Source organism: Xiphophorus maculatus, chromosome 9, assembly GCF_002775205.1.
Source record: "Xiphophorus maculatus strain JP 163 A chromosome 9, X_maculatus-5.0-male, whole genome shotgun sequence".
In the NCBI taxonomy this organism is placed as follows: domain Eukaryota; kingdom Metazoa; phylum Chordata; class Actinopteri; order Cyprinodontiformes; family Poeciliidae; genus Xiphophorus; species Xiphophorus maculatus.
Window position 1 is genome coordinate 16,502,289 of NC_036451.1, and position 25,628 is coordinate 16,527,916.

Here is a 25,628-nt window from a genome sequence, read left to right on the forward strand (position 1 = left end):
CAAGGTCTTTTAATATTGGGATGGATGCACAGCAGTCAGGTGTCCTCCTTACAACCTGTTCAGAGGTGTGTGTATGTGTGTGTGAGGCCAGAGCACGGTGAGGGAGATGTTGGCTACAAAGGGCCAGCTGCTGCTGTAAACGCTGGAGCTGTTTTGGGAAGCCGAGAGGTGATTCATGCTGGAAAATTGATTCATTTCTTGTGCTGATAAGCAGCTTCTCTCTTTGTCCTCTCATGCTGCGGTGGCTTTGAAAGGGGCCCCTGAACAACACGTCTGTTGTCACAGAGAAAAGAAGCAGGTTGGGAAACACGGCGACAGCAATATCTTATAAATGCAGCACTGAAACACAGGTCAGCATCACAGAACCTTAATCAGTCAGCGTACTGTAAGTCTGCACATTGGTGAACAAAATCAACATAACTGGGTCTGGAGGTGTTTCAGAGTTACCGGTGAATCCAGACGGGACGAAGCTTTGGTTGGAGAATCCTCACCTGCGTGTGTGTATGATGAAAGCAAAGCAGACGTTCACTTTGCTTTGAGGAGCTGCAGAGGAAATGGAGGAGCTTCTTATCAGTATGCAGCAGTCCACAACAAGAAGACCGGCTGCAAAAATAAAAATTATAAACCACCCACTTTGTGCGTGGGTGTCCGTTCCAGTTTAAACCTCTGCACTGATGGAAAGGTGAGAGACTAACATGAATATATTAGTTGAGATTTAGTCCACAGCAACTTTTTTCCCCCTCCTGATCATCAAGACGTTCTGAATCAGAGAAGTTCATCTTTGGGTCACACAGAAGACAAATAAAAATAAATAAAACCGGATGCCAGTGGTAGAATATTGTTTAAAAACTGGAGCCTTGATCTTTGCTTTTCTACAAAAACCGAGCTTAAGATTGTTCAACAAAAAAGAGAGAAACAAATAAAGACCGTACACGCTGATCTTCACCAGAGTTAACATGAAAATGTTTTATTTTTGCAAATAATGAATAGGGAAAGCAGATGAATAATTCATGTCAGCATCTCATATGCAATTCCTGAAAATTCCCATCAGAATTTTTTCAGCATCTATTTATCTAGATAATAAGACTCTTTGACAGCGGTTCCCATCAGCGCCTGTGTGAACACAAGGCAGCTGTAGGTAATTAATGTGATTAAGGTTTGTGTCCAAACAGTTCATAGTCTGGATAACAGCAGACTCTCATGTCTGCTTTCAGTGCTGGAAAAACTCAGCTTTATTCTCACAATAAATGGTGATTTTCAAGTGACTTACATGAGCTTTGTTTTGCTGTCATCAGTAATGAATGCTTGGTTATTTGACGACACACGAGTCTGCATCTCTTTGTCATTTTCCAGTGAATACCACAACTTTGAAATTATGAGCCCTGATGGGAAAACTCAACACAAAACTCAGTCTGATCAAACGGTTAACTTTGTTTGAAACGATGAGATTGTATTTTGTCACTTTTAGAAAATAGGAATTTGTTCCATCCTTACAAAACTGTGACACTGAGCTTGTGCCTTGCATTTCATTGGGATAGGACGCCTTAAAATACTTGATAATCTCTTTCCTGTTTCCAGAGAAAACTTTCATTTAATTTCCAGAACAAATCAAACGGTTCTTCACCCTCCTGAGATATCGACAAAGGAACCTTTATTGGTTTTACAGAAATCTTTCCCTCATTATTATTGCTAGTTTGTGATCGCCTCCATAACGTTAATATTACTTCCAGTCAGAAAGAAAATATTGGTAAAAACAAAAGGTTACCTTAAACCAAAAAGGTTCAAAATGATCAGATATTTGTTGTGATCTTCATTCTGTTAACATGTCAGTCCAGATCAAATTCAACGTTCAACAGTAAAGATGCATAGGAAGGCGATCTTAGAGGGTTTCTTTGTTTTACTCCATATCTTCTAACATCATTGACATATAAGGCAGAATGTAAACAGTTTGATGCAGGTTTAATAACAATATCAGGTTTTGAGTTAGGTGACCCACAGGGCACTTCTGCACACATCCAGACACGCACACACACACACACATGCACACACACACACACGCACACACACCCACACACACACACACACACACACACACACACACACACTGGCTCAAGGCTGCAAACATGATAAATTATTTTGCATGAACTCATGTCTAAAACAGACATCTACCCAGAGACAGACAAATTCGGTCCAACATATGAGAATATCAAGTCATGTAGATGACAGTCACCGTGGCGACTTTCTTATTTTTTCTGTGGCAGCCAGACAGAGACAGGCAGTCTGTCTAAGGTTGCCTTTCGGGGATTATTTGTATGTATGTTTTGTAGTTGTGTTTTTCGGAAAAGTGACAGACTTTTGTTTGCAGAAGCGATCTGTCCCTCACTAATGAGGAACCGCTTTTCTCCTGCCAGCAGAAGACACGCCGCTTGGGTTTCACACGCTGACACTACAGTGGAAGGTTTCTCATCTATGTTGTTTTTCCAGTCTGCACCACAGACAAACATACACAACATATGGAAATGATTGCTGTGTGCATGTGTCAGTCCGATGCAAATTCAGCAGCGTTCCTGTTTGCAAACCCCAGGCATCAGCGAGTCTCTGACACCGAGCAGAGAGGCAAGGAGAAACAAAAGCAAGCAGGTGAGAGTGTGTGTTAAGATTTTCTCTTTAATATTAACTATAAAAACATGTTTTTATTCTTCCTCCACCAGACTCTACACAAAGGTTTTACTGCCTCCAAAGGGGGCAGATCATTCACTGACACTCTCTGGTCACAGTCTATGTCCAGCAGGTAAACAATTATTACAAATTCAAGACTTACAAAGAATCAAGAACAGTAGTCATGTACAGAAGGCGTCCATATTTGTATCAAATGCATGGTAAAGAATCAGAAGCATGGAAATTAATGCTCTGCTCCAATGAGCTTTACATTCAGGTCAGTTAGTTTTATGATTTTAAAGAAATTTCTTTATGCCTTTTGGACTCATGAATTTGATACAAGACAGAGGAAGAACTCACAATTTAAATCGATTTGAGGCTGAGTTATTATTACACTTTAATCAGCCTTTGTTTAATTTAGCCTTTAATGTTATTAAAGTATGAGAGTACAATTATCTGACCTTTCTAAGAAGGACACCACTTCATATTTCAGCCACTGAAAGACTTTTACATTTCTCTTTCTCTCTGTTATTTACATAAAAAATACCCAAAAAGATATTTGAAAGCTTGGATTAACAGATTGGAGGCTTTTTTGCACCTCCAAGCAGCAATAATGAATTGGCAACACTGAGATAAAACATACTGTACCTGCCCATAAAATGAAAAAGCATAAGCATAGTAGATAACATTGAGTGTTCCCAGCAAATGATGAAAAGTATACAGATTTCAGGCAAAGTCCACCAGATTTTCAGACATCAAGCTTCTTCTGAGCCCACAGCATCACAGATTATCCACCATGCTCAACAGTGGGGTTGAGATGCTTCTCCATAAATCAACTCAATGACTCACTTGGAGTGTTTGTCACCAAAAACAGTAAAAAAACAGAAGTTTTCAGTTGCAGGATGATACATTTTCTTAGATATGTATATAATTTAAGAGTTTGTACACGTCCTTTGCAGGTTTACAGATAAGTCTGCAGACCTCTGCATAAGTCAACTATATATCCCTCCTAAAAAATTGTGTCCACATAGCGTTTCTCCTCTGTCAGAAAAGCACTAAAAACCACAGATGCACCAATCAATCCCCAAAGTTGAATTCAGCTGATTTCCCTCTGATACAACAAATACTGAAAAATCAGTCTTTTCTTCCTGCTATTCATTAAATGCTTCAAAAACATAAAATCCCATCATGTTCAGTCTCCAAATGCATCAACCAAAACATGTACTTTGGCACGCATTTTTGCCATTTCTTCATTTTTCTTTTAAGTGCAAAGAAGATATTGAAGAATAGGTTCAGATTTGAATTGGCAAGTCAGACCTCAAATAAAACTGGAAATCAGAAGCATAAAAACTCAATAAGTGCCTTTTTAAAACTCAAAACAGGCTTGGAAAAACATTCATCTGAGCAGCTTGACAGTGTAGTTTTTAACACATTAAGCAATAAACTCATCAGCCAAATTCAGTGTAGTGCAGCAGCTTCATGTATCTCTACAGTCTTTGTTGTAGAGATACATTATATTTCCAAGATTGATAATAGATGACTGCATAAAACAGCTTATCCTGATAAATATCTGTCCTAATAGTTCACATTTTGGTGAAAAATGTGAACTATTATAGGCTTCTACTTTATCTGTCTGTAACTGGTGGATGCTCCTGCAGCAGTTCATGTGTGCACTACAGCAGTGGAGTGCATGACCCCATCTCCACCACTAATGGTCATGCTGTACTTCATAGCATCTCTACTACAGCGTCATTTACAGAGCAACATGCATAACATATGACCCAAACGCTTATTTTGTAAAGCAATCCTACCAATAAACACAGGTGTGATTTAAAGTACGTGATTCCAGCTTTTATTCCAGATCTTCATGTTTTTAAATTCAGATGTGAGTGAAGAAATAATCCCCCCTGCTGCTCTGTTAAAAACCAATAAAACATGTCAGTCGGAGAAGATTTCATACGGAAAAAGTTCTCCATGTGAAAAAGTGTTCAGTCGCTGTTTTTAGTCCTGAGAGCAGGATGAATGTGGGGAAGCGTCACGTTTCCTTCTGCCTCACGCCACTGAGTAAAAGCTCAGAGGACTCCGTAGTCCCTTAGCGACTTGAGCAGGACCGTGTCTCTGATGTCGGTGAAAACCTTGCGGATGTTGTTGGTGTCTGTGGCACAAGTGAAGTGCGGGTACATGGTCTTCCACTCCCGAGTTTCTTGGTTCATGGAACGCTGCTCGTACATTTTGAGGATGTACTGCTTTGCTAGCTCAGCGTTCTGCTTTTCACCTGCAAGATGATGGTAGACGTTGGAGGGAAGGACAAAAATCTGAGCTGAGTACCAGTAGGAGTTTAAAAAGCCAAAATACATGACAGAAAAGCATTTCTGTTTTTTGTAGGGGCATTAGATTGAATAAAACATCTTTAAGGAGGCACAACATTTTGAATTGAGCCAGTCACCCCACAGGTAGCACCGTTAAAACTATTGTTCCTTAAAACATCCTTATAATTTTTATATTCTGTGGCTATTTAGTTAAAAATCAAAGATAAAGCCTAATTATTTTCATTATTGTTTTACTCTAATTACACATTTCAACTGATCGTTAAACCGATTATTTAAAAGTATAGCAGAAGATAAACATTTTCATTCCTTAATGTTTAGACTTTATGTAAGATAAGGGGAAAATGTGTAAAGTGTCACGTTGGCACAAACAGTGCTGTCATTTGGTTTCAAAATCAATTCAAACTTCCCTCAAATACAATTTTAGTTGAGTTCTATCTAAACTTGACTGGATTGAACTGAGTTGTTTCCTTTCACTGACCTCAGCCAAATGAAACCACTTCAGGATAGAGTCTGGATTCTCGTCCCACATCAGTGTCTGACCTCACAGATCTACTTTAGGAAAAATTTCCATGACTGAAGTTTGTGGGAAGCTTTTCCCGGAAGAGCAGAAGCCATTCTGCATCTTCATTGGATGTTGATTGTTTTTCAGCGTTTTTTTTTTTTTGTTTCTTCAGTTCTTATTTTGTCCTCAACTTGTCAACTTTTAAAATTTCCTCAGCAGCTGCTGCACAATTTTCTGTCATGCTCAAGGTCAAGGACTGGAAAGATAATGAACAAAATACCTTTTTGTTTACTTTAAATCTATTTGTGTGTAGATTTTGTCGTAAAATGTTTTGGGTCAGATTAGCGAGTTCTGTTCAAACAGACGCGGCGCTGCAGCCGACAAGTTAATGAGTCTAAACAAGCAAGATGCGAAATGGCTAAAACGCCGTAACAAGAGGCTGAATTAAACACTGTTATTATATTGTTGTTTGTAATTGCTTAAGAGCAAGTGAAATCCAGTTTCTCAGTGTCAGAGAACTGCGTCAGGAAGCGGAGCTACTTAACAGCAGTGCTTTCAAATGCAGTTACAGCCGCAGTAATAAGGGCCACACAGTCTCCACACAGGAACACAACATCATTAGCAGCAAACAGCAGCCAGCGGTAGGAGCTACTCGGAGTTGTCATTAAGGTTAAATTGACATCAAGAAGCTTGACCCTGTGTGAGTCATTATTTTACCGTGCTAATGCTGCCGGTAAAACACAGTGGGTGCACTGCAGATGCACACAAGTGTTCACTCACAGTCACTAAGTCTAACCCTAAGCCACCTGACACACAAACACACGGCTAGTACATATAGTACACCTGAAGGGGGGTGTGGGGCGTTCGGGTGGTGGTGCAGGGCTGGCAGGGAACAAAGTACCTGTCTGTAGTTGCCAAGGGAAACAGAGGGAGAGAGGGTGGAGGTGATGGAGTTGAGGGGGAAGCGATGAGACGCCATAGAGCCTCTTTACACCAGCAGAACTGAAGGTAAGCTGATCAAGAGCACCTGAAGGCATCAGTTATTACTGAGGACGAAAGGCAGAAGGAGACAAGGAAGGAAAGAACAGAAAGAATGAAGAAAAGGGAAAAGAAAGGCAGAAGATAAGGAAAGAGGGAAGGCAAGGGTGGAAGAAGGAAGGAGAGAAAAATGCAGGAATGGAAAGCAGCAAGGATGAAAGGATAACAAAAGGAACAAAAAGCAAAGCAGTAAAAATGAAGAGAAGAGAAGCAAAAAAGTAAGGAGGAATATACAGAAAGAACTGAAGGTGAAATTGCAGAAACAAGAAAGGAAAGAACAAAACAAAGTATAGAAAAGTAGAATGGGGAGGAGAAAAGCAAAATATGAATGATGGAAGAAGGAAATAAAAAAGGAAGAATGTAAGAAAAATAAGTAAAGAAGGAATAAAATATTTAAGGCACAAGGTAGGAAAAGGAAGAAAACAAGTCAAGAAGGAATCAGGGAGAAAAGGATGATAAAACAGAAAAAAGAGGGGAGGAAAGAAAACATAAAGGGGAGGACAGGAGCAAGGAGCATAGGAAGGAAGAAAACAAGGAAAGTTAAGAAAAGAAAACAAAATAGAAGCAGAGTAGAAAGTCAGAAAGAAAAATGAAGAATGTAAGAAGAAATGGAAGAGAGAGCAAACAAGCATACAAAGAAGGGCATAATGAAGGAAGGGAAATGGATGACAGAAAAGAGGAGGGACTATTTAATGAAAAAGTAGGGAGGGAAAAGAGAAGGCAGACAGAAAAAGAAATGAGAAATGGAAATGTTGAGAGGAACAGAAAAAGATGAACAGAAGTAAAAGATAAAAACTGAAAAGTGTGACGAAAGGATAAAAAGAAAAAAGAAGGGGCAAAAAGGAAAAACAGAAATGGAGGAAAGATGATTATGATAATAGCAAAGAAAGAAAGGAGGAGGAGGAAGAGTCGCAGTGGGGCTGAAATCACTTTGTCAATATTTTTGGTGAATAATTCATTATTTCTGCAGAACATTATGAGATGGTTATAAGTCAAAGGCAAATTGACCGGAGGACAAACGGCATCACAGCCCTCATGTCCCTGCAGTGGTCCTGTCTGCTCTGTGATGAGAATAAACAGCTGCCACTGAGCGCGATGATGGCACTGAAATTGACTGATAACCTGACTCTGCCTCAACACTGGTGCAATTTCTGCTCTGGATGTTTGAACATTTTGCAGCGAGCTTAAAAAAATGCAGTCGTTAAGTAATATCAGATTGCGCTCAAACTCAAACACACACACACACACACACACACACAAATAAAATAAGACGAGTTAAATTAGCTGCTGTTAAAGGAAAAAAACAACAAAAAAAAAACGCTGCTAAACGTCTTAATCTCTTCCGGTGAACACACACTTAATTTCACTCATTAAAGTCTCCGCCTCCTCCTGTAAACTCAACGTTGTATTTATAGCGGTAAATGAAAACCAAAAGCACGTCTTAGAACAACGAACCTGTGAAACTGTCAAAGTATTTCCCCAGATCTGACGTCCGGATCTTGTCTACCAGGATGTCGGTCTTGTTGAGGAAGAGGATGATGGAGGTGTTGTGGAACCAGGCAGAATGGATGGTGGTGTAGAAGAGGGCCAGACTCTCCTGCATGCGATTCTGAGGAACACACAGTCAGTTTAACAGGTTTTGGTTCTGCAGAAGATATACATGTTTTATTTCTCTCTTTTATCCTTTAATAACAACATTTTCACAAGGAGAGAAAACATGAGCTGCAGCAGTTTGCAGGGGCTTTTGGGTAGCTGGGGGCGAAACTGGAGGAAGGAATAATTTAAACAAAGAGCAAGGGGAAGAAAATGAGCAACGGACCAACATGGAGATTAATGAATGCTGTGGGAGACCAAAAAGAGTCTGGGAGAGATAACAGGTTTAGTCATAGCACGGGAGGGAAGAAGAGAGCACCAGGGGGCTGAGAGGAGAGCAGGAGAGACGACGTGTGTTGTACGATAGTGCCACCTGCAGGAGGAAGGATGAAATTACAAAAACAAAGGACTACAACTACAGGCTACAACTAAATATATAAAATAAATAAATAACACAGTAAAATGTAAAGTGTTAGTAAATTGCTTATTATTGAAGCATCCAAGTTAGGCTTATTGAGGACCTGAGTTAATTATCTGTAGTGTTTTAGGGATTTTTTTTATACTGTTGGTCTTGGATTATAGATTATGAACAGTTTCTGACAGTCTAAAAGTTTTACATAAGATAGATGCACTAATGAATCTGGAGGCAGAGGAGACAACAAAGCTACAAGAGGTGAAGCCTCATCCTGTCTGTCTTCAGACTGTGAGGTCATTGTAGGACTGGTTGGGTAAGATTTCTGGAGGGTCAAGTGCTGAGGCATTTGTCTGCTTGTCAACAACAGGAAATCATGTCAGAGCATGATTACTGGCTCTTTTCATCTGGATGATCTCAAAACAATAAACTCTAGATAATAAGTTTGGTTTCTGACACCTGTGTTCAGGTTTTCTACAAAACTGTTTTTTAGGCTTTAACTGATGAAACATTATAAAACTGGAACTGAAACCAGAAAAAAGGCATTAAGCTACAGTACACAGCACAAAGAAACAAAACATGTATTGATCTTTTTCACATGTAAAAACCACAAACTTCAACATACTTTCTGAGAATTGACCCAATAGATAAATGCAGGAGAAAATTATGAATTGTAAAGTTTTAATTTAATACTTAAATCCTGGAAAATGTGTCACAGCTGGCTGTGTGTTTGGTTTTGTTGACTTGCTAGAAGACGAACCTTGATCTGAAATCTCTTGTGACCTCTTACGCCTTTTCTTTAAAGACTGCTATATATTTAACTTCATTCATCGCCCCTTTAACTCTGACCAGTTTCTCTGTTCGTTAGTGAACACACTAACGAGGTGACTTCTGAAGACAATTGCTTCAACTGTATTTTATTTCAGGGTTTTGGAATAAAGAGGATTGAATGCAAATGAGCAACAACTTTCAGTTTTTTATCTGTAAAATATTTTTGGAGTTCTGCACCCTTGTCCTTCCAGGTCTATGACAGATAAACACAGAGAAGTTTGTGAAGTATAAAGTAGAAAATGTGCAAATAAAGCAGAATTTTAATAAAGGCCTTTTGCAAAATCCTGAAAATCTGATATTTTATTCCGACTTTTCAAATGCTTCCCAAAGCTTAAGATCACAAACCGCTCAAATAATCAAGAATTTTAACACTGGTCTAATTATCTGAAGCATCTGATTTTAAAGCCAAAACCATCTGAATCTCCATAATTAAGGAAATGCAGCAGATATGCATTGGAAATCTTATATAAATATAATTCAAGAGAAGAAATGGATTCATAAAATAGCTCCTATTATTTTATCCACTTCCTGCTTGATCTAATAGAGTGAAGGGAAAAGGGAGCAAACTCCTCTTACGATGGTCTCTCTCTCCTCCAGGACCTGGTCGTACTCGCTGAGGGAGGCCAGGAAGATGAGCGAGGTCACGTTTTCAAAGCAATGGATCCACTTCCGACGCTCCGATTTCTGACCACCAACATCCACAATCCTGAGGGAGGGAAGATAAAGAAAGCTTGTCTGTATCATTATGAAGGACTCATCGAGGACTGATAAATAAACTCAAACTCTGAGGGTTTCGAAGAACATGAAAATATTCTCATAGAGAGTTGATCAGTGGTTAAACTCGTCAAACTAACAGAGCTTAAAAAACCTACAGATGTTCATCTGGTCAGAAATCAAAACTGCTTTTTTCACAGCAGCAATGGCAAATTCAAGTAAGGAGGTCGTGGGAAAGGACGCAGAAGAGAGAAAGGACCAAATTTTAGAAACAAAAAAGGTAGGAGTGAAATAAAAAAATAAATTAATCAATGAGAAACAAAAACACAGTATGAAAGGTACAGTTACTAAAATACAAAATAACAACAAAGGAAGAAAGGTTGCTAGGGATGCAGAGAAGAAAGGTGGGAAGTGAGGACATAATGAAGGAATGGAAAAATAAGATGGCAAAATTAAGGAAAAAGGGAAGAGAAGGAAAACAAAAGGATGGAATGAAGAAAGGGCAAATGTTGCATAAAAAGAAAACTAGAAAGGAGAAAGAATAAAACAAAGAAAAAGATGAAGGATAGTGGAAAGGTTGAACAAAAAGGAAGGAAAGAACCAAGGGTTTACATAATCATGGCAGAGAAAAAAGAAAGAGGGAGAGTTAAACAAAAAGTCTTCATTGATAGAAATGGCATAAATAGCATCGATTAGAGAAAAGTGTCTGTAAAGGATTTACAAACATTGTCAGCAAAGTGTTCGTTCATAGGGAACTGATTCTTTTCACCAATCCATCTCACATTTTGCATTTGTTGATTTCATTTGAAGGATTGATTATGGATTATGGTGTTTTAATCTTCAGCCAATATGGATGGAAAAAAAAAACCCTGCTGCCGACTGAAAACCAGAAAATTGATGTACACTAGCAAGAACAAATGTTGTTACTTGACACTGTTTTTTTGTTGCTGTTTAAACCAGTCAAGTTCTATTTAAGAATCGTGTCATTAATTATTGGGGCAGAAAAACAATGAATTGGGTGGAACTGTCCCAGTTCTCACAGATCATTCTCACGCCTACAAACTGTGACGAAGCTGCAAAAAACCAGGCGGCGGATTTAGGACGTTCTTCACACTGACGATATGTGACGCCTCCAACTGGTCGCTGTGTCAGAAACGAAGCAGACACCTCCTCCAGTTTTCAAAAAAATCAAATATAAAAACAGGAAAAAAGCTAGCTAAACGCAAAAAAAGAAAGAATCATGTTAAAAATATGTCCAGGACGGGCTACTCTGTGTTTGTGTCGCCCAGGAAGGTTAAAATCTTTAATGGTAGAAACCCACATATGTGGGATTTGGATCAAAATCAAACACAAAATGGACACTTCACCTCTCAGCACAAACTCTGCAGAGAGGCAATTAGAAACGCGATCCTACTGTGTCCAAGCAGACGCGAGCAGACAAAGCCTCAACAGTATTTTATTCACAGCGCCGTGAATAGTGCTGGTATTGGATTTGTCCCTGTGAGAGGGCGGTAATGTGAGGCCCAGCCACCTTAGCGTGATGTTCTTGATGGTGAAGGAGTAGTCGTGGATGCCCGTAGTGGGAAACCGAACACGCAGCACGTCCTGCTCCGTAGGGATGTAATCGGGGGCCGAGATCCGCTCCAAGTTGTTCAGGTAGCTGAAAGACAGAGAAGACTTAGTGAAAACTCTGCTGCTGTTTGCTTTACATGAAGTTTTGTAAGACAAACTGAAAGTGACAGGAGACAAGTGATGAATTAGTGAGGGAAGAAAAAGTGTGATTAAAATACACAAGAGGCGGGTGAGGTGTGGGGAGAGCCCACATTGACCTGTGTGCAAACAGCATCTTTATGGCCGGTGTTGAAACAAGCTGTCATTAGCCAGTGTTGACAGACTGCCCCTTATCGAGCACACATCATGATGACAGAGCTGCTGGGCAAATAGGACGGCGCAGCAATAGAAAAGAGGGACTGAAGAGAACAGGCCCAACCCGGGCTTTGTTCTTATCCTGAGTCACTCTGAGCGTCAGGATCACACCTACTGCTATGCATTACAACATGACGAGAAACAGCCGTAAACTCTGCACTCTGACATTTAAAGCTGCGTGATTCCACAAAAACACAGAGTTGGTAAGAAAGACGCCCTGTAGTGTTGAAATACACAGCAAATCTGTGACAGTTTTGCTTTTAGAGCTGAAACAGTGAAGGAAAAGAAAAAACTCAAATTTCATTTCAGAAATCAAAAACCAAGAAAGTAAAACTTGAATCAAATTTATTCAAACATAGAAATGAATTATGTTTCTATTTGTTCATATTTAATTTGGTAATCAGTTTCCAAGTGAGCATGATTATGAATTTTTTTTGTTTTTCCTAACAGCTAATATGTTTAATAGATCAATCAATCAAAACTACAAATTCCCATCATTTTCAATCCATGAACATCCAGTACGATGCATTTTGAATCACTGTTTTAGAGATTAATAAAAATCAAATCCAGATTAGGCACATGAGCTCTGATACACAAGGAGGAACTCGTAATTCCTTCCTTTCCTGTTGAATGAAAAACAGTCAAATTTGAACTTCTCCTTCCACTCAACCTTTCATTGATATGTATCTTCTTGTTGTTAATACTTTATGTAACCCTCTTTTACCAATAAGACTTTGACTTCTCCTACAACATTAGAGAGGTCGTAGCAAATGGAGAGAATTCAGGCTTTATTTCTACGTTTCTATAGGTTTAAGTCTGGAAACATGGTGGATATGGAAAAAAGGTTAATTTTGTGTCCGGTGAAACATTTTTGTTTTGATTTGGTCATACACATTGAATGATAACAAATTTTCTAGTACTCAGATTTGTATACATTTTTTTATCAAAAAGTTGTTATTGGTGCCCAAAAAATGTCCACAGCATCACTGTTCCTATACTTATCAGAGACAGAGAGTAATAATAAAAAGACCCTTTCACTTTTTATTACTCCCGGGGGAAATAGTTGTGACACCAGTGAATTTACTAAAAAACTATTTCTTAATGTGGCATTCATACTTTGAGACGCAGTCTTCTGGTAAGACTCTTCACATTTCTGACATTGCAGAGACTCTTCACTCACGCGACTCCCTCTGATTTCCAGTCCAGTCGGAGGGTGCGGCTCATTTTTCTCCTCCAGAATAAGTATGTGTTAGTTTTACTCACTACTCGGTGGAGTCCAGGAGCTGATACTCGCAGCGGCGGCTGTAACAGATCCGTATTCCTTGATCTGACCAGAGGCGGCGGATGGCATCCACGTTTCTCCTCTCCAGGTGGACGATCTGCATTGTGTTCACATCCTGCAGCAATCTGGCGCTACTCTAGAGAGCAAACATCGGATGGTGAGAGAAGTGTCTCAGACGTTTGCAAAGACATGGACTACAACAACAATAATCGATCTCTCAATATATTCGATACTAGAAAAATAAATTATTCAAAGATGCTCATTTCCCAAAGTACTGCTGTAAGTTTTAAACTCTGCTAACATTGCAAGTACGTCCAGGAAAACCTGAGCGACGCTCTTTATCCGATTGTTTGGAGATTATTTCTCCATGAGTCAGAGGATCCCACATGCTGGCGTTGCAACACTGACGTTTGAGAGCAACTTGAAAAGTTCAGTGAACTCCTGCATCTGCAGCAGTGACGCAATAAACCTCCTGTACAACAAAAGCTAACAATATCTTCTTAAATATTAACTTCAGGGACGCAAACAACCCATGGACACGAGCGGTACGTTAATCAGTACCGCTCGTCTGCGGTACGAATTAACGCAGCTTTTCGAATGTGTAGCTTCTCTGTCTTCATGTAGATGCTGCAGGCTGTTTTCCGAGCACAACAAGATGCACGTGTTTTTGTTTGAGTCATAAATGCCTTTTTCGCACTGTATGCACAATCCAATCAGTCTAAAAAGCGTTTTTTACCTGATGCCTTCACACCTGTGTTTATATGTGAGCATTCAAGTGTAACCAAGTGCAACCGTGCGTATTTATGCTGGCGGAGATTTATGTGTGGGGCTCTACCTCATTCTCAGGGCTGGTGTAAGGGATTCTGAGTGTGGTCATGGCTCCGGTCATGGCTTTGATGGCAGTGAAGATGTTCTGGTAGATACACTTAACAAAGGATTTCCTCTCCTCTTCAGAGAAGCCTCGACCATGGATGATCTTCATCTGTCGGAGGAAGGTGGTTTTTCCACTTTCTCCAGTTCCTGAAGAAGCAATAACAATGGTGGTAATAATTAGGAGTATTAAGTAAGCTATATGTAATTCCTTCATCATTGTTAATGTCAGCCATGTCTGTAGTAATGGCTTCTCTTTTACACGATTCATTGCTCTGGTTTTCTGCCACGCTCTAGACCAACAGATTATGTGATGAACCAAAAAATAGGTCAGATTTTGAAATTTAAACATTTTCTCTCAATCAGTTCTGGTTGGTCAGAATTTATTCTACCAATAACCAAACTTAAAGGAACGTTTCTGTTGCCATTTGAGACATATAAACTAAATAAAATTTCTAATTTCTGCTCAGTAATTGCATCAATCAACAGCATTTGCCATGATGCCCTTTTTTCATTTTACGAAAGGAAAAAAAAAAGTCAAAAACAACATTACAGATGCATAAATGTTTAAATGGATTATTCTGTGTGATCTTTTATTTCCTTCATTTTTCAGCAGTTTTTTTTTGTTTGTTTCATGTGTCCAGAATGGGGAGACCAGAGCTCAAAGAAAGGCGTCAGTGGGACGTTCGCTCGGTGAGTCAGACCAGAACCGACCAAGGGGAGAATCAGTGTTTTAGTGCGTACTTCCTCACAATTGCTGCTGAAAGGTATTCATCCTGCTCTCTGTCTGAAAAGCCAGCCTCCTCAAATTGAGCAGTTGTTGCTAATTTCCACATAAAAAAAAACACAGCCATGAAGCTCTGATCAGTCGCACAATAGTTTCACATATGAAACATTCACCAGGAGGGCCTGTGTCGAGAAGGGATGCATGACCGGCTGAGGCCAAGACGGCTTTCCGCTCCTCTTCTGAGACAATGAGAACTGATTCTGACAATTCAGTCCGACCATGCAGAGCCCTTTGTGCCCTCCATAAGCCTACACAGAATTACTTTCTGTTGCTTTTGATTTATGAGTATAAAATGATGTGCTTTTATATACACTGGACACAATTAGCCTGGTTCTACTAATTTTTCCCCCTTTTTCTACATATTTTACAGTTTTCTTTACTCTAAAAACCTAAAAATAGAAGGTAATTTGTGGTTTGTTATTTAAACAAGCATGTATGTTTAATTCTTGACAGATTCTTCATTTCTGAAGATCACGTAAGCTTTGTGGTTGTAGAAATGTTTTTCTTAGCAGGAACCAGGGTACATATGGCTCTTTGATTTGTAAAAGTTGATTCAGATATATGGAGAACAAAGGAAATCCTCCCTCACTAGTTTCAGTCTGATCTTCTCATCAAGTTTTGAGAAACGTGAAATTTGTTACATTTCTCTTGTCACATATTTTATGTAACTACTGATAACTACCTTCACCCTGAAATGGTGAAGGTAGCCATAAATGCTATGGCTTTTTGCACCCTTCTCCTGACTGATATCTTTATAAAATGAAACCCTTTTGATTCTTTGTAAGCTATCCTATGAATTGAATATCTTATTATATCAGCTGAATATTATTTAAAATTAATCAAAATTAAAAAAATATCTGGTCCAAGGGGCTGCAAACATGAGCAACCAGGTCACTGCAGGTTTTTATTTTTATATGCTTTCCTCTAATACATTTTTTGTTTGTTTTGCACTTGAATTGCGCAGGGTATGATGGCATGTGAAAAAGTATTTTGAATTTATTTTTCAAATACAAATGTTTAAGTCCCAGAGACCTGGGGTGTGTATACATTGAGCTGAATAATCGTAGACAGAGGTTTCAGTTTCAGTAAGGAAAGGTAGGAACTCTTACTTATAAGATTAGACCTTAAAGCTTCCGCTTTGAAAACGCTGGATCTAATGAACCATGTCTCCACTGGAGAGCTGAGCACAGTTTTCTTCACAGTTTTCTTTCTTTTATTATGGATTTAAAGAGGGATTTTAAGAGGGAGCAAAGTCAGAAAGATAGGGAAGATATAAAAATATCATTACCCCCACTACCGCTATGATTACCACTGCTGCAGGTTAAGCAGGTCTGAGGAGCCTCCACCTAAGTGACAAATGTTTCAAGATCCCATACGCGAGAAGGGTCTCTGGAGTGAGCACACCTCTAATAATGACTTTTTATAAGCCTGCTGTTGCATTACCAATTCGTTTTGTTGTTGTTTGCTGGGGAGCAGGCAACTCCGACCAGGAGAGGAGACTAAAGAAGAGCCCTGCATTTTTTTCTGTCTTTGCAAGCTGCTTTAACAATTGAATTTCCCTGCTGTGGGGTCAATAAAGTCAAGTCCTATCTTCTCTTATCGTATCTTCCATGACTGTCTGGCCAGAGATGTTTACACTGTGAGGAAAAAACTTTGACTTCCAAAGCTGACTGTGGCGCCTGGTGTGAGTCTGACTGAACCACTCAAAAGTAGAGGAGGTTTAGAAACTGAATTTGAAGTGTTTTTCCATTATTTCACTTTGAGCTTGCCTGAAAACTATCCACATACATAGATTTAGATTGAAAATACTTTTAAGATACTTTCATTCAACAGGGAATTTTGTTTCTGAGACAAGCATCCTTTAAAGATAATAAAACAATGCAAAACAAATTTGGACAAACAATATTTTGTCCAAAGAAAAGTCTTAACTGGTTCTACAGCAATCAGGTATTTGCAGATCAGCTTTTTGAATGTTTTCAGTGGAACTTGGAACTTGAATGATATATTTTTGGCGATGAGCTCAACACGTCAGGTTGGAAGGCCTTTCCATCACAAACATCCTAGCAGCAATAACCTGGCTTTAGCAGGCACACATACTCTGCAGTTTCTCATAATACTTGTCAAACAAATCTTATCTCACCTTTTACACATCTGGACTTTTTTTGTGCAAGGCTGAAGCTTCTGACTAGACTGTCTCTGATGTAAAAGTTCACACAACTTTACTCAAAACAGGAACAGAGAAAATGAGCTTACAATGCCGTGGAGACCTAAACAAAGTGGGACACTTGGTCACCCGAGTCTCTTTCCTGTCCTCTCGTCCCCCAGTCAGTCACTGTAGATGGACACTCATACTAAGGCTTGATATTCTGTGAGTTTCTGTTAAAATGGAGTGATTCCTCCAACCATCACCTCGTACTTGCTCACTTTGCGCTACTGAAGTAAAGATCTGATGTATCAAGGTTCCCCTATTTTTTTGCTGCCTGATCTGAAGGTTTCCTGAAAGTTTACTTGAATTGAGCCAGTTTATGTTTGGAGTAAATTGTCTTGAGATCATTTTTATTGCGGATCTTAACTCTAGAAATACAGTGAACTGATTTGTTATTGCTATCATGAACTTTATGTGACCCAGAACACAGAGCCATTTTCTTTCCTTAAGCCTGCTAACATTGAAAACAGATACATTGATTGAGCTGTTCAGTGGACATACAAAGCAGATTCTAAATGTTGCATTTCCAGTATAAAATGTGGTCTAAGAGGAAATCAGTATTGTCCTCCACCACATGCCTTTCCCCAGGAAAACAGGTTTCGTCCTGTTCCTTCTCATTTTATAATCCCAGTCATCTTTTCTGTCTATTTTTCTGCAGTTTCTCTGTATTCAGCCTCCTGTTAACCACTGGTTCGTATTCTAGCAGTAAATTACTTTGAATATTTCTGTGGAGACTTTGAAGTGTAAGAGGAGGTCAAAGTGTCCAGACTGAAGACAAACTGCTATGTTCTTTATCCTTCAGACATTTTCTTACTCCGTTGCCAGTTAGTATATTTGTGATTTTGATTGTTTCAAGTTGGACTTTTTCAGGAAATGTGGTTTTATCGCTCTAAGAAATGTCTACCAGCAGAGAATCACAAGTTAATTTGGCTTGAGTTTTAATAGTAACTTGACATAAATGAGGATCAGAACCTCAATAATTGGAATGCAGTACTGTTTTCAGATAATTACCAATAAATCATAAACCAATAAATTTAGTACAATTGAGCCCAAAATGATTCACTCCTCTGACAGATTTTGGGTATAAATAGTAAATCGTTTGTACTTGTATCGTGCTTTATCAAGTCCAGAGACCCCCACAGTGCTTTACACCACATTCACCCATTTACAACTATTCACACTCTGATGAATACAATAAGCTGGTATGCTGTAGTTTATATTCAAGGGTAAAAAATGGAGGTAGAAATATGGTGGAAACTTGAGACTAATGCAGTGTACATAAAAGTCCCCACATTCCCGTTAAAATTACGTTTTTGCAATGTAAAAAAATAAAACCGTGATAAAAGGGTTTGTTTCGTTTTATGTATAGTGTGTGCTTCAACATGTAAAATGTAAAAAAATAGAAGGGAAATATCATAAATGCACAAGTGACCGCACTCTTTGTCAAACCACCTTCTGATTCACTTCCACCATTCAGTCTTCAGCTTCGGTTTTTAGAACTGCACGTCACAATTATTGAGGTGTTTTAAAAATGTCATGAAAAAAACAACAGATCTTAAAGGCAATGTTGCATTTCACATTTCAAGCCTCATTATTTTTGCTTGCTGCATGTCACTATACACTAAGTGCTGTTTATATCAGCTGATAACCAGTCCATTTAAAAGCCTCATTAAAGCCAATTAGAAAACCAATTATTCGACAAGTTCCTCGAGAAACAACACATGAAATATCAATAAAATGCTTTGGATGATGGTTTTAGTTCAGAGTAATGAAGGGACTGGCAATCTGTAATATAACACCAACACTGTTTATCGACAGGATCTACAGCGGCTCATCAAACCAACCTCTTTAAGCCGGAGACGATCTCCGAACTTGTTGATTTTTGCTGTAGTTCCCAAACAACACGATTCACCGAGCAGCAGCAAGTTGTGTGAACGCTATCAAGATTTTACAGACAACCCTGTTCCCATATACAAACATTTGTTTTCTGTCTCTTCACACAGTCACTCAGATAATAAGACTGGGAAATAATTTTATGTTATTGTTTACAGGATCTCTACACTGTGTCAGGATTTCCCCTAATCCTGGTTCATTCCTGTTATCTGTTTAGCTTGCTAATATTGGACTACAATACAACCCTGGTTAGTCAATTAACATGTGAGTTAACCTACTTTCAATGGGTCAAATTAATGTATTCAGGTTTCTCAGTCATTTGTCTGACATTCATAATAAAGACAAACAAAAATGCTAAACGTAGATAAAGCAGGAGTTGACATCAATCACTAATATTGATTTTATGACAGAAGTAGCCTTCAGCTTAAGGGCTCAACAAAATTCTAAATGTCTTCTTCTACAGAGCTTTACATCAGCAAACAATTACAAAACAATCTAAAAAAAAATGTTGTAAAAACTGCAAATAGTGAAGCTATGATTGGCACATTTCAATCATAATTGCATTATTTGGGGAATCTTTGCTGAGCACCACAACCAGGGGTCCTACACATTTCTTATTTCTTTCTAGGGATAGATGGAGAGACAGATGATTGTAAAGAAAGGAGGAAAGACTAATGAGTGGATGGATGGAGAGAATAAAGATGGGGAAATCGACAGACAGATGGATAGAAAATTATATGTTGGTAGATGGAAAAATGCACAGAGAGCCAAATGTATAAATATAAAGATTGATGAATGGAGTGATGGACAGAAAAGACTAAATGGGACAAATGATAGGACATTTGTCCCATTGGGCAGAACATTTAGACAAAAAGAGACAGAGCATCAAGTGTGGAAATGTTTGCTTTTTCATATTTTTAATTTTATGTTTTAAGTTATCCAGACCTGGAAGGCACTTAAAGTAAGTAACTAAAATTTTACTTGCATTGCACCTTTCACAGATAAAATCACAAAGAGAATCAAAAAACACATAGGAAAAACACATCAAAATAACATCAAATTGATTAAAAGTCTGTCTGTGTAAACATGTTTTTAGCTGTATTTAAATTCTAACTAAATTCTAGTCTAACAGAGCAGCTAGCAGAAAACCTTCTTACTTCACAAAATTTGCCAAAATATTCAGAACCAACCTGAACTTTTCTAGTTTACTAGTAGGATGAACGCATCAGGAAATGTCGGCTGGCCGAAGACAAAAGCTTCAAAATTGCCATAACTTTATCAATTTACAGCGCAGACCCACACACATCAAATTTCAGCTCTAATTATTTTTTAACAGTTTGTAGCATTTCATATATTTAATTTGTAATCTATGTAAATTAAATCATCAGGGTGAAACACTGCCCCTGTCAGCAGGACCCCAAGTTGTTTAACCCACCCTGAACACAGGCTCACAGATTTCAGGGAAGTGTGTGTCCAAACACTGTTTCAGGTGTATAGCCAGGCACTAATCTAGATCATTCTTCACATACTCTCAAAGTGACACATGCCTTGCATAGTTTCTGCCTCCTTTCGCGCAGCTGCCAAGCAGGCCGAGCAGTTTGAGGCTGAACACAGGGTGATTCAAGGCGTCGTCCCACATCCTTTAATTGCATTTCGCAATTGCCCGTAACTTTCTTCTTCATGCCTTCGCGCTTTGATTTTGTGCCATCATGTGTTTGGACTCAGGTGCAGCGTTGCTGTACTCACCGAGCAGCAGGATTTTAATCTCTCTTCTCTCCTTCTTCTTCTGCTGCCTGAGGATCCTCTTGATCTCTTTGTCCACAGCGATGGCGGTCTTCTCATCCTCAGACAGACAGCACACGCAGGTGCGGTAGATCCAGCCACAGCACCCCGCCATGGACAAAACTTAGAAAATCCACCTGTTGACAGAATAATCACATGGTATAAACCAGAAGTGATAATAGACATGTTATAATAAACCAGGGCGTCGCTTGGAGTTTGACTCAACTTGCCATGATTTAATCCATCACACATTGAGAATATTTAATTAAAACTCTCTATACAGAGATAGTGCTTAGTTAACTTTAAACCTTTAAAAACCTTTACAGTGGTGTTGTGTGTTTAATTTTGAAGCTTTTTACAGCCTTCATTTTAGACAAATAACCAGAGCAAATCTTTTTACCTGTTTCTTTTTAAGGCTAAGTTGGACTTCAGCTACTTAAGCGTATCTCCTTACCTCCAATCAGAGCTCCAAACTTCCTGGAGATGGTACAGGTACAGGCTCCGACTGCTTTAAGCAATCCATTTCCCACCCAGTCTTCCCCTGACTTCTCCTCTCTACTCCTGCCGGCTACCCGCGATCACCTGCCGTCATTCCCTCCAGCTGATGCCGGGTTTCAGCGTCTTTCTCCCGGTCAATCCGCTGTGGAAGGTCTGCCGCGCCTACACAGGAATGCGCCGTCACCCTGATCCGTTTAGCGCTCTATGAAACTGGAATGCGCGCAGCGTGAAGCGCAGCAAATTTAAGCGGAAAACGCGCAAAACCCGCTTCCACAATAAGAGCGTGCTGCTTCCATTCTACGTCTCCAGGAAGCCATGGTGTGTGTTCTTTGTTTAACCAGGGAAAATAACTCATTGAGATAAAAAAAAAAAAAAAAAAATATATATATATATATATATATATATATATATATATATATATATATTTTTTTTTTTTTTTTTTTTTTTTTTTTTTTTCTAAGAGTGACAGCAGCATAAAACATATAACAAATTTAAAATACAAGACCAAATACACAAAAAACATAACCAAGAAAAATCTCACAATTACACAATAGGGCAGTTTCAGAAGCCAAGTGATCTGATCTCTCGCCGGTCCTTGGAATTGATTCAAATTGCCCCCAAGGAACATGATAACTTTAAATCCTTCTTCAAATTCTTCCAGGTGCAGGGGTGTAAAAGTTTAAAAGCCTTTTTTTAAAAAAAAAAAAAAATCAAAATCACTTCTGACCTACGATGTCCTGAGAGCTGTAATGGCTGAAACTTCTAGGCAAAAGTGATCATAAATATGTAGATGTCCAGGGTTTCATTCATAAAATAAAACAAGCAAGTGGGAAAGTCTGCAGGCAGGAAAAAAGGGACAGTTTGCTGTAGCATAGAAAGTGCAGCAATAATGACTGAAAACAATGATATACAGCATCCAAGCTTTTCAAATGCTGAGCTGAGGAGTTCATAAATAGTCGATCCACATAATCTACCAGGAACCGAGTGGTTGAAATAATGAGGTGGCTGATACGTAACATTTATTTTCTTTTCCAGCTGGTGTGTTGTTTAATTTAAAATGTTTTGTTTTTTAATTGCTTTTAGAATAAAGTGATGATGATTGTGATTACTTATTATTTATGTATTAGTTTGTTTACTTATTAGTTTATTATTCAGTTACAACAAATGCTGCTGTTTCAATTGACTAAAAATTGAATTCCAGTTATACTGTGACTGAAAGTTCAACAAATTGAAGAGTATGTGGTGATTGAGCCGGAAAAGGGTAGAGTGCCATCTCCGGGTCAAGGGGGGTGTCCTGCCCCAGGTGGAGGAGTTCAAGTATCTCGGGATCTTGTTCACGAATGGGGGAAGAAGGGAGCGGGAGATCGACAGGCGGATTGGCGCAGCGTCTGCTGTCAAGCGGGCGCTGTACCGGTCCGTCGTGGTGAAGAGAGAGCTGAGCCAAAAAGCGAAGCTCTCGATTTACCGGTCGATCTACGTTTCCACCCTCATCTATGGTCATGAGCTTTGGGTCATGACCGAAAGAACGAGATCGCGGATACAAGCGGCCGAAATGGGTTTTCTCCGTAGGGTGTCTGGGCTCTCCTTTAGAGATAGGGTGAGAAGCTCAGTCATCCGGGAGGGACTCAGAGTAGAGCCGCTGCTCCTTCACATCGAGAGGAGCCAGTTGAGGTGGCCCGGGCATCTGGTCAGGATGCCTCCTGGACGCCTCCCTGGTGAGGTGTTCCGGGCACGTCCCTCCGGGAGGAGGCCCCGGGGAAGACCCAGGACACGCTGGAGGGACTATGTCTCTCGGCTGGCCTGGGAACGCCTCGGGATTCCCCCGGAAGAGCTGGAAGAAGTGGCTGGGGAGAGGGAAGTCTGGGCCTCCCTTCTGAAGCTGCTACCCCCGCGACCCGACCTCGGATAAGCGGAAGAAGATGGATGGATGGATGGATGGATGGATGGATGGATGGATGGATGGATGGATGGATGGATGGATGGATGGATGGATGGATGGATGGATGGATGTGGTGATTAAAGATGAGGCAGAATAGTTTTGTACGTGGTTCTTGTCTTGATAATGGTCACACCCTGGGTTTATTGTTCCAAAGTAAATAGCGGCCTCTGAACTGTGACAGCTGGTGAAATATAAATGGCTCCTGACTGTTTCCTTCATGTTTTAGTTTGTATTTTTTGTTTCAAGAAAGCTTCCAGGCGGTTGGATCTTTCTCACGTTCAGGATCCTTCGTTGCAGTTCCCTTAAGACCTAAAAACCAAACAAACTAATTAATAAAACTTTATTTTGAAAGTATCAACCCAGAAGCAGACTCTTTTTGAATTCCTTTAGCTTTACGGTGTTATGACTGAGGGTGCAGAGACTGCGGATAAAGTTTCGGCCGCTGCAGGAGTTCACTGCTTCACGTTTCAGCCCAGTCCGAGAGAAACCACGGACCGCAAACATTTTGTTTTACTTTTCATTTCTAACATAACTGGAAAGCAGATTTTGCACTGCTGTATGTCGATATTTGATTGTTTTTCTGTGAATTTTAGGAGTTAATAAGTTCGCTTGATGTTTATTCTTAGAAATAAACATTAATTATGCAAACTAAAAGAGTATGATAAATACGTATCTATATTACAAACCATATTAAGCACCTACCACATGCCAAATGTTGCAATACATCACACTGAGCAAAAAATATCACTATAGCAAAGGCTTAAGAGACACTATGCAGCAGAATTTCAAAGCTAAGATTTTCTATTTTTTATTTATACAGTTAAGTTTCTTTTGTTTTTTAATTCTATTTTTTTAAGTGTACAACAGATATTTAGACACATTGTCTCTCTTTGGATGCTATTTAGATGTCAATCCTTTGTTTGAGTGTGCAGAACCGGTTATTCAGGCTTTCATGGTTTCACATATTGAGATCATCTGAGCCCTCCACTCCTATGAGAAAAGGGTGAGGCAAGAAACCCAGAGAAAAGAGTATGAATGGGTGCTGTTAGCATTCACCAATATAAAGATTTAAAACGAGGCTTAATTTTAACAAATGTTCATAGGGGTGATATGTTTTGTGTCTTGGGTTGCTCACATTTGTGTTGAAACAGAGTAGAAAAATAATAACTAATGCACGTTATTTAGATGAAAATATTGGTTCATTGCTCAAAATCTTCAAACGTAGGTGTTCCAGTGACAACAGGTGTATAAAGTTAAGCACCTGTAGGCAAGCAGACTGCTGTTCCCAAGAGTCTGTGTAAGAATGGGTCCCTCTGAGAAGCTCAGGGAAATGGAGTGACGCAATAAAGTGGTTTCTGAAATTTCCAAAATACTGGATATCATACGTTGGTGGGAGAGGGAGCTGTTTGGAGAGCTAATGTTGAGGCGTCGATTCTAACAACAGCATGTAGAGTCAGCAGTAACTCAAAACTTTAAGTAGTCTTCAGAGTAGTTTAAGATCAGCGAGCGGGAAGCTTTGTGAAACAGGCATCCACAGCCAAGAGCAACTGTCTGGATCCAGTTCTTACACTAACTGTGATGCAAAGTGTAGCATATATGTTTGGATTCTGGGAAGAATGTGGGAAGGAAATTTTCACCTTGATTATTTATTGAGCATTTCTTCAAAGTCAGGTGAACAGGTACACAATATTAACAACCTTTATTATGTTTTTAATTATGTTTATGCACTTTTTACGGCATCTGTAGCAAATACATTTAACTACTAAAAACAACAATATGAAACAAAAAATTTTAAAAATTGCAAATAGTAATTACCTTGCTCCTTTCTTTCCTTTCCAGCCTCTTTAATGTTCCCATTCTTGAGCTTTAGCATATTGAACTCTAAGATTTTGGCATAAAAGACAAGGAATGTCTATCCTAGAGCCCAAATAAATCACTGGTAAGGAGAGTTTGGCAACTGTAACATAATACCTCAAACTTTGCATCCAAGAAGTCATTTAAGACACTGTGAAAGGATGGCAAGGATGAGTGCAATTAATTGTACTGTGCAGCTCTAGTTCCAGTGAAAGAATTCTTACTGCTGCAGCGTAAAACACATGTTGGACTATCTCCCTTTCCAATTCCAACATGACTGCGCACCAGTAGACAAAAAAGATTCATAAGGATCAAGTTAGGTGCCAGTGGTCAGGACTCTGACTCTTGGCGAAAGTAATGGAGTTTCTTTGGGATAGATTAGAGCAGAGTCTGTAAACCATGCCATTTCATCCAGCATCAGTGCTTGACCTCCCTAATGCTTTCCTGCAAGAGTGAACCTATAAACAAACGTGCTAACAGACAAGGATAGTAATCCATGAAGAGCTGAAGCTG

The 25,628-nt window shown here is 39.3% G+C and overlaps 1 protein-coding gene across 2 annotated transcripts; it reads right to left on the bottom strand.

Moving 5' to 3' along the window:
* Window positions 1–447: 447 nt before the first annotated feature.
* On the bottom strand, window positions 448–21,539 carry LOC102222422 (guanine nucleotide-binding protein subunit alpha-11-like). 2 transcript variants are annotated; one of them, XM_023340205.1, is made up of 8 exons: window positions 21,279–21,539; window positions 20,789–20,961; window positions 14,122–14,306; window positions 13,268–13,422; window positions 11,610–11,738; window positions 9,941–10,070; window positions 7,984–8,137; window positions 448–543 (listed from the first exon to the last, which is right to left on the bottom strand). In XM_023340205.1, exons 2-8 carry the CDS (start codon window positions 20,937–20,939, stop codon window positions 488–490), a joined length of 960 nt encoding a protein of 319 aa, XP_023195973.1. In that variant the 5' UTR covers window positions 20,940–20,961; window positions 21,279–21,539; the 3' UTR covers window positions 448–487. The 2 variants fall into 2 exon arrangements, with proteins under 2 accessions (XP_023195973.1, XP_005795818.1); XM_005795761.2 differs by lacking the exon at window positions 448–543 and adding an exon at window positions 2,652–4,933 and having other exon boundaries at window positions 21,279–21,538.
* Window positions 21,540–25,628: the final 4,089 nt, after the last annotated feature.